The 10,123-nt window shown below is 40.2% G+C and overlaps 2 protein-coding genes across 2 annotated transcripts; one reads left to right on the forward strand and one right to left on the reverse strand.

Moving 5' to 3' along the window:
- Window positions 1-361: 361 nt before the first annotated feature.
- On the forward strand, window positions 362-6,116 carry LOC121529248 (zinc-binding protein A33). The gene is made up of 6 exons (XM_041817023.1): window positions 362-935; window positions 1,171-1,266; window positions 2,123-2,353; window positions 2,430-2,452; window positions 2,534-2,652; window positions 2,769-6,116. The coding sequence occupies exons 1-6, from the start codon at window positions 534-536 to the stop codon at window positions 3,305-3,307; spliced, it is 1,410 nt and encodes a 469-aa protein (XP_041672957.1). The 5' UTR covers window positions 362-533; the 3' UTR covers window positions 3,308-6,116.
- Window positions 6,117-6,344: 228 nt separating this feature from the next.
- LOC121529607 (G-protein coupled receptor 183-like) lies at window positions 6,345-7,310 on the reverse strand. Its single transcript, XM_041817548.1, has one exon. It carries the CDS (start codon window positions 7,308-7,310, stop codon window positions 6,345-6,347), a length of 966 nt encoding a protein of 321 aa, XP_041673482.1.
- Between the last annotated feature and the right edge of the window lie 2,813 nt (window positions 7,311-10,123).

The following is a 10,123-nucleotide window of genomic DNA, read 5'->3' on the forward strand; positions in this document are numbered from 1 at the left end:
GAATGTAAATGCATTCTATCAGCTCTGAGCTGGTTTAGCAAGTTAAGATAGAAACACAAGAGTACTAAGTTATGGTGCTACATTCACCATATTCAGTGTAAATATATGATGAGGTTATACTGTGAATTACTAAGATGTTCAACAATGTGCATCCATTAACATGGATGTTTCTGAAACACTGATTCGTATCCTGACTGATGACATTCCAAGCATGCAGAAAGCCACCAACCAGTTTTTTTTAGCTTTCTAACAGCTGGCCAATGGGGTTCTATTTCCTGTTTCCCAGCACTGCTACATACAGTGTTGTTTCACCCGGCTGCATGATTTAAGTTACTCCCACAGAAGTCATGCAGGAAAACTAAGAAGAGCATTTGCTACTTCACATGAAGAACAATAGAAAGCAGTCAGTGTGCTCAGAAGCTTTCAGAGGACGAGTCTAACCGGGGATGATGTTGTTGACTGAGGATTCATTTGGGGCTTAAAACCTGAGGATTTATGCTGTTTTAAACTGTGGATTTACTTTATTGTACTATATGAAAAGAATGTCACTCCCAGAGGAGGATCTTACATGCCCTATATGCTGTGACATCTTCACAGACCCTGTTTTGCTGGCATGCAGCCACAGCTTCTGTAGGAGCTGTCTAAAGCGCTGCTGGGACACTGGCTTACGTGAGTGTCCAGTGTGCAGAAAAAGAGCTACCAAGTCCAGCGCCCCTTCTAATTTAGCTCTGAAGAATGTGTGCGAGGCTCTTCTGGAGGTCAGGAGGCAGAGCTCGGTGGTGGTGGAAGACAAGACAAGCTGTAGTCAACATGGGGAGAAGTTAAAACTCTTCTGTCTGGTTGACAAACAGCCCATCTGTGTGGTGTGTCACTCCTCAAAATTGCACAAGACCCACGACTGTTCGCCTATAGAGGAGGCAGCACAGGACTGTAAGGTAAGAAAATTAACATATTATTATTTTGCTGCCCTACATTGCAACATCAGCTTTATGAGCTGACTCTGATTTTTTGGTCACCATAAAGTATTCAAGGTAACACCTAATGGTAGAATGTGGCCCTACGAGTCAGTCCTGATTGTTACCTTTAAGCAATGCCCTTAAAAAATTAAAGTGCTCCTAATGTCGCAACATTATTCTATTGAGCCTGACTGAGGCCTTCTTTTATTTACAGGATGAACTATCTTTATCCCTCAAGAGTTTGCAAGAAAAACTTGACAGTCTCAAACGAATCCACAAAACATCTACAGACACATTCAAGTACATCAAGGTAACCTGTGTGACAACAACAAAAGTTGGCTTTTATTTAACAATAATAAAAATAGAAAATTAGCTCAAATAAAAAACGTAAGGAAATTTGTGTTTGGTAGATTATTTCTTTGTTGTAACAATGCTTCTTACCAATAAATCTTAAACTGTTTTGAATGGTGCCACATTTGTGAGGAGCATGCATTTGCAAGATGAGCAGCAGAGCGGAGAAATGCGGGGTGTGCCCATGAAATTTAGCCATATTTTCTCTGCCAATGCAGAGCAGGAGACTACCTCCAGAATTTGGGAGTGGAGAGGATGACTGGCCTGCCAGCAGTCCTGACCTCAACCCCTTTGAACACTGTGGGATCTGCGTGGGCGTGCCAGAGTGACCAGGACAACCACATTGGCTGACTTGCGGATGGGATGCCATTCCAGAGTAGTGTGTGGCCAGGCTGGCGACCAGCATGAGGAGGAGGTGCCAGACTGTTGTGGCTGTGTATGGTTCTTCCACACGCTACTGAGGCTCATGTTAGTTGAATGAATGTATTGGCACATTACTAATATGTGTTGTTTCTTCAGACTCCAATCCTACCAAACAACACCAAACAAGAGTCAATGGCAAAATCAGCTGTTTGGCATTGGCAGAGAAGATTTGGCAAATTTTTCATGGGTGCAAGCTGCATACTCAGCTCTGCTGCTCATCCCACAAATGCATGTTCCTTACAAATGTGGACCTTTTTTAAAAATTAAATAAACAGGCTTTCCAACAGTATAAGATTTTTTTACCAGAAACACTGTTACAACAAAGGAATAATCTACCAAATACAAATTTCCTTTCTTTTTGTGCTAAATTTAAATACGATTTTAATCCTTAGAACCAGACACTGGAAACACAGAGATTAATCAAGAGCCAGTTCGAGGAGCTCCATCAAGTCCTTTATGAAGAGGAGTCAGCCAGAATAGCAGCTGTGAAAAAAGAAGAAGAAGAAAAAATTGCAGGATTGAAGGATAAATTTAAAGAATTGTCAGCGGAGGTGTTAAACCTCACAGAGATCATCTCATTCATACAGGAGCAGCTGAAAGAGGATGATATGGTCTTGTTGAAGGTGTGTAACAGGTCAGATTTTCAATCATTGTTGCCTTAAATGACCCATCATGACTGTAAATGTATCTTTCTTCCAGAATTTCAAAGACACCCAGGAAAGGTATGTGAGCAAAGCGATGCAGCTACATTGTGTATTCTGATGATATGACATTTCAGTGAGAGGTTTCTGTTGTTATCACAGAGGGAAAAGTGTAGCACTTGGCTCAGACAGCATGTCTGGGATACTGATTGACATGACCAAGCATGTTGGCAACCTCAAGTACAGAGTCTGGGAGAAAATGCTGGACCAAATAGAGTACAGTGAGTATACATTGTTTGAATTTTCTTCACATTCAAGGGAAAAAGAGGCAGATTTATTCAAACCAAACCCAGTTTCATAATCAGTCTTTCTATATGGCTTATTTCCTGTCTTTTAGCCCCGGTGACTTTGGATCCAAACACAGCACACCCCTGCCTCATCCTGTCTGACGACCTAACTTCCCTCCACTACTCAAAGCAGGCCAACTGTTGCCCTGACAACCCAGAGCGCTTCCACATCAGCGCCGAGGTGGTAGGCACGGCCACACTAGGTTCAGGAAGTCATCACTGGGTTGTGGAAACAGGAAGTAATCAGGACTGGCTCCTGGGCGTGGCCTCTGTGTCTGTACTGAGGAACACAGAGGTCTCTGCTCGGCCCGAGAATGGCTTCTGGACTTTGTGTTTCCGGGATGGGGGGTTCAGGGCGATGACTTCTCCTCCGACTCCTCTGACAATTACAGTACTGCCCAAACAAGTCAAGGTGCAGCTGGATTACAACAAAGGGACAGTAGCTTTTTCCGACTCTGCTGATGACACACTCATTTATGAATTTACAGCAACATTTACTGAACCTTTGCTTCCATATTTTTACACACAAAGTAGTCACCCACTGAAAATAATGCCAGAAAAGGTACTTATCACAATGTTGCGCCAGTAAGTAGATTAATTATTTATTAATTATTGAGAAAGCAGGATCTGAGAACTGTTTCCATGCAAAAAAATTACCGACTGGTTTGCTGTAATCTTCAAGCTTACGTGAAGAATTTCTAACTGGTTTTTAAACACAATTAAAAGAAAATAGATTCCTCTTTATGGCCTGTAAAAGCAATAATGGCCATTAGGAGGCAGATTGATCATTTATATGCAGTATTTTTAAATGCCTGTAAATGCTGCTGTAAGGTGCCAGATAAAGTGATTGACCTCAAGACAGTCTTTTTACAAATGGGTGAAACACATGACCATTAAAAGAAAGCTGGATTGGACTTTTATTTTGTAATACAGTATTTTTGCACGTATAGGACAAAATCAGCAAAAAGAAAAGAGGAATTACCTTGTCCGTTGGAGGCACTGAAAAAGATGCAAACCGAAGTCCTTCACTTGAGCTTTAAGATCAAGGCACATACTATATTGTTGGTCATGCTGCTTATTTTGATGCCACAGAAAAACAAGCTTTATTGCATTGTTATTGTGAAGAAAATGTTTGACACCGCTTACATGTCTTTGCACAGCAAAATTAATAGTCTCAATATAATTCCCAATTCAACACATTCCCTAAGTAAATATAATTCTCACAGGTTTTGACTCTGGAAAATGTTGATATTCTTACTATCTTAGTGTGTGTTGATTTTCAACACCCACGGTATTATTTTATTGCAAGTCAAAGTGTAGTTTTGGCACAATGTATTTTTCAAAATGTCTCTATCATCAACTCTTCAAACATTACAAATCAATTGTCACACTTTGCTGAGATTTCCATCTCATGTTGAATACCCATGGCACTGACAAGTATCCTATTGCACAAATTTAAAAATGATCAAAGTCTTGGCCAGACTGTGCCCTTGATGAAGGATAATTGAAAACAAATTAGTCTACTTCACCAGTTTCCACTGGTAGGTGCCAACTAACAAAGTGGATAACTTCACTTATGGTGCAAAAGCACCCAACATAGAAAAAACAACCACAATCTACCAGGACATAAGCAAAGGAGTCTCAGCAGTGATCACTGTACAGGCAAAATCCAGCATATAAACATGCATAAACACATGTAAAACAAGTCTAAAGACTCTGCCTATAGGGGCATGATGGGAAAACTCTGCCTTAACACCCATCGGATCAAGAGGGTTCTAGCTGCAGACCATACATTTGTAATGGCCACTCTCACAGACCGTTCATCCGAGACACTGTATGTCTAGGAGAAAGTCCTGTAATTTGCCAACACAATGTATTTTTATTATTCCTAGATAAAATAGAGAAAAGATCGGAAGTGTAATACAGGATACAGTTTTGTTTAGACCTGTTTTAAAAGTAGTTAGGAATGGTGGCTTGCTTTAGCTTCAATAGCTTTAGCTAAAGCTAACATTGTTACATAGATAACCTGTTTGCTACATAGCTTATATAGCTCTGTAATCTAACAAGCTAACAGCTAACAAACCTACATAAGCTACACTGGCTGTGTTGGAATGTTTTAATGGAGGACGAGCTCTTCTCCTGTAAGATAAAGTCAGCTTTATCAAGTGTTTTGTAATTAGGTTTTGCAGGTCAGGTGTTTGACTTTTAACCTTTGCGTCCTCACCTCTATCCTAAATCTAAACAGATTTTTTTTCTGTTTTTCTTTCTATTCTATTTTCAAAGTTTTAGCATGCATGTTTCTGTTCTGAGCTATACAGAGTCTCCGATGAAATGTCTGTTAGAACGGCTGTCAGAAATGAACAGTCTGCAGCCAGACTGTCTTGACCTGATTGAAAAGGCAGTGGGCAGAGTTTAACTGACTCTCTACAGAGTTGTACTAACACAGATTGAACATCTCTGTCAAATAACTCCAGTATTGGAGATCATTTCACTCACACTTAGGGAGTTAAAATCAGCTGAAATGTTTAAACCACGTTTTTCTGCATACAATAAGATATTGCGAAGGATGAGTTAGCTTAGCATAGCAATGAAATGTAAATACAACATGCACACTGGATATGTAGCATTAGTGCTAGCCTTCTAGTTTACAATTGCCTCTGTGGCCTGCCTCGGATCAGCTTCTAGGGCAGACTGATGAAGAAACAAGAAGTTGTGAATGACTCCTTTATTTTCCTGCATCCTGACTTTTGTGTGAGTTCTGACATGGCTTTACACAGTCCAGCACTACTGGCCCAAGGTTTAATGGGTCTGTATACAACAAAGGCTCATACCATTTTAAGAAGAGGAGGTTTACATTTGAAGCAGTCTTTTTTCACTGAAACAATGCCAATGGATATGGATAACCTATACATGGTTAAGTAATAAAGCCAGAGCTCTGCCTGCCAGTTTCATGTCTGTCAAACTTTCTAAATGCTGTATTATTGAAAGCACTTTTAAGTTATCACATTGTAATTTGGTCTTGGGATTTTGGTGCAGGAATTCTTTTCTCATTCTGCTGAAACGCCTGTAACTTTTGTCCAAACGAATGATACTGTTACGTTGGCGCGTCTTTAATTGTGATAAGCATATCATGTTGGATAGGGCTAGGAGAGAAGTTGTACTTTATCATGCACTTTATCAAATTCATCATGGTGTAAATTTGACTGGGTACAGAAAATGTACTGCTTATTGGCCTAGTGTGTATTTAAAGGGATTCGGCTGTGTAGTGTGGTTTGGTCATCTCTCTGTACACATGGTGGCGCCAAAGTCAAATAAATATAATGAAGGATTTCATTACAATGAAGAACATTTAAATGCATTCTCCTCATTTAGTTTGATTTGTAGAGAGCATGATGGATTAATGCAAACAGAAAATAAAATATTGATTTTTCACTGGCTGACTCATTTGATGCATATTTCAAGGTTGCTTTCTGTTGAAGCAATTTACCCAACATTCATATTTTAAAAAAATAAGAGAAAGGCAAGACAAAACATCTGTCAAACTTTATTGACAGTATTCAGTTCCTTATTTCCCAGCTTTACTAGGTGAAACATGCCCAGGGTTCAATATTTTATTTATCCTGAAGCTAAACCTGTTGGTTTTGAGCAGGTGGGGTTTTATTGTTTTCTGCAGAGACACAGGGGCACAGCTTCTTCACATAGGAGTCTGGGAGGAAAGGCAGCTTCTCCAGACGGGACAGGTAGACTAGTGGCTGGATGGTGCTGCTAATGTTTAGGAAAGCAAAGCCCACAGGTTGCACATAGCAGCGAAACATATCTGGGGAGTAGTAGTCTTCAAAGGGAAACAGGGCTACAGGTGGCAGGTAGTTAAACACAATGATACAAAGGATAGACAGAACCATCTTGAAGGCTTTCTTCTTCATGGGGTGCATGTCATCCTTCCCTGCACCACGGGATTTCTTCAAGGCCCACAGGATGCTCACATTACATGCCACCATCCATGCAAAAGTGGCTAGAACCTCACCGGTGAACACCCTCTCAAAGTTGGGGAGGCCTCCTACAACTTTGGCTGCTGAGTAGGCGAAAGTTAAGCAGAGGACCAGAATGGATAGGCTCAACCTGTACTTTATATGTTTGATTTGCCCAAACAGGATGGGAAAGAGCACAGCGATGAAGCGATCCAAGCAGATACAGGAGAGAAACAACGGGCCGCTGGTGTCTTTCACACCATAGGAGAACTTCAGGGCGGACCACATGTCCTTGCTTTGTAGGTGGTAAAGGTTAAGGAAGCTGAGAGGGGTCATTGCACCAAAATAGGCATCCATGAAAGCTAGGCAACCCAGGAATATATCTGAGGTGGAGGGCTCTTTGCGGTTGTGGATGAGGATTGCAATGACAAGAATGTTGGCAGGGATTCCAACGATTACGTTAATGATTTGGAGGGTCAGGTCAAAGAGGATGCCCTCCACCTGGAGCTCACAGCCGTCAAACACACTGAAGGGCTTCACGGTGGCGTTGATGTCAGCTGTGACATTAAGGGGGGATGGCATTGGGAGAGAAGTGGAGCTGAATGTGGATGCATTTCTCTCCATGATTCTGTAACTGAAGAGCTGAAGGAGGAAGAGTAAGAAAAACAGTGATCAGTGTTTGACATTCATAGTCCTTGGACTTGGACCACACAGCTTGTATCAACATTTTTTTTTTAAAGTTAGGTCTTGTTTTTCTGAAAAGAAGTGGTGCAGTCTGGGATGTCAAAATGTTCATTGTGAACCCTTCTGCTGAGATGTTTTTTCTCAGCTGGGGTAAACTTTAACCACAGAGCAAAGCGAACAGAAAGCCTGGAGAGCAAAAACATGTAGCAAACATCTTCAAGGCTTCTCCTCAGGCTGTTTTCTTGTTATTGTGTCTGTATGTACCCTCCTACGGGACTGTAGCTCCATGTTTGCTGGGAAGTCTAACTCACCTTGGGGACTTTTACTAAATGCTCCACCCTTTTAGAAGAGAATAAAAGGGAGGCTTGATTAAAATCAGAAGGTTTATGGTTTTCATTCTGCATGCAGGTATTTGCATGATTATGTTTGAAAGAACAGATATTTGGATGTTCATGAGCTCTCTAAAGGTTGATTCTTTGATTTGGCTACTTATAATGCAAATTCTGACCAAAGAGGATGAAAATAAAAAGATTAAATTAAATGTCAGAATATTAAATAAAATAAGACATAAAACAAACCATTACAGATGCCCTATGCCATGAGCTTTGTGTCCTGTTTCTGCCTCAACAAGAGTATCTGAGTGGAAGATTTTTGAGCCATTCGAACCCCATTTTGTTCTTGCGTCAAGGACTATTTCCAGCACTTCTGACTCAGGCTGATTCACAACAGCTCTTTGAAAGTATGAGTCTTTACACCTGAGCTACCCCCCCTCCTCTGAACGGACGATTGGAGCCAGAGGCTGTGATTGTTCCTTGTACAGCCATCAAGGGACCTATTCTGGTTTAATGGTGGACCTTTTCTCCCCTCTGCTCCCTCAGTGGATGCTGTTTCTCACCTCACCACACCTGCTGGCTCTACCTCAGGCCACACATGCTCCCCAGGGACTAATCACACTGACGGAGGAGTGAAGCCCTTTGCCAAGACACTCGTCCCTGAGGCCGGCAGATTTAATCAGTCATGGTTTTCTGCAGGCAGGTGGTGAAAAAGGAATCAACAAAACTGAATATTTATCTGCATTCTAGACAGTATGATTAGCTGATGAATACCCAAATGCATAATTATTTTTTACTTGCAATTCTTTTCAAAGCTAGATTGTTTGGAAAAGGTGTCTAAGGTGAAATGTGTCAGCACATTGAAGCTATAAACACAAATATGTTGTTAGACTTTTAAACTAACTCTAGCTGCTTTTGATGGTTAATATTATTCAACAGATTCTCACAACACTTAAGAATCTATTCTGGTTAATTATCTCTGCAATTTTTATAGTCTATTTCAAATTAAAGTACCTTCATTAATGATGATATAACATTTGAAGATCAATAAAAACACTAATAAGCCAATAAAAAGGTCATTCTGTGCATAAATACTTTTGTTCAGCAGTGAAAAATTGAGATTTTCCCAGTAATATGCCCTAATTTTGAAGTTTCAATTGATTAACCATGATATGGAGCCATTTAATCTTCAACACATCCTCACTAATTTATTCTAAATAATTTTCAAGAAGGAATTTGACCACTTCTTTAGGTTTTCATTAATGTTAATGCAATATAGGTCCCACTTTTTATGAATAATCTCATTGGATGCAACCTAAACTAAACAATTTCACCAAGTCTGATATTGTTTTTACTCACCAGAGTGGAATATTCGTCTGCTCGGTGTCGTATGTGGTGCATATCAAACATCGGTGTGAGTTGTGCCAGGACCCCTTTATAAAGTTCTCCACAGTGTCCCAGGTTTGATGCTGACCAAGAGGGGAGGATCTCTCACCGTTTTTGGTGTCCAGAGGGGCGAGTGTAGCTTTTAGATCAGGCTTTGTTATCGTGATGCCTTAGAGTGGTTTTACACCATGCCTTGTTAACCAAAATAGAAAATATAATGCAAAATTTATACCAAAAATGACATAAAACAGTCATAAACATGTTGTTCAGAAGTTTATCCTATGTTTCACTCATTATAATCATTATCATCTCTACCACCTACCTGTTTTCGTCATTGCTGAATCCACATTTTCCTTTATTCTACTTAAGAACTCTTTACATCTTCCCTTGGCTAAAACTTTACAATGCCCTGGATGTTTTCTCCAAAGCCCTGAATCTTTTAGGCTGGTGAAGTACTTTTTATTCTAAGTGATATGATCATAGTGTTATGGGGCTGTGTGCCTTGAGAAAAAAGTACCAAATTGTCTATGAGACTCTATAAAACATGCACATTTTGTCCTATTTCATTTTTTGGTTTCACCTTTTGTGCAGTTGTAGGTCCAAGCTCTACTCTTTTTTATTAAATACATCTGACTGACCAAAACATTCCCCAAAATTTGGGTCGCAGTTCTCCTTAAGGAGTTGATAGTGGGTCCCATCACTCAACCAGTTGACAACAACTGCTTTAGAGGGTATGAAGTCTTAGAAGTAGAAAGAGTTTTATTTTGTAATTTAAGCTTTAAGAATAGAATTATATTGTTATAATCAGAGTTAATTTTTTCTTCTACATCTATTCCTTTTTGTAGTTCTCTATCATTACTCTTAGAAGCAGAATATTTTAACCAACATTAAAATTTGGGTCTTTTTAGAAATCAATCAGAGCTTAGGTCCTGTTAACCCCCCTGGCTCTGCCTAAGGTGCTGCCCTCTTGCTCCCTCATCTCCCGGGTTGTCAGACTAAGCTTGACATGTGGATTCAGGGAGCATCATGGGACCA

This window comes from Cheilinus undulatus, linkage group 21 (genome assembly GCF_018320785.1).
Source record: "Cheilinus undulatus linkage group 21, ASM1832078v1, whole genome shotgun sequence".
NCBI lineage: Eukaryota > Metazoa > Chordata > Actinopteri > Labriformes > Labridae > Cheilinus > Cheilinus undulatus.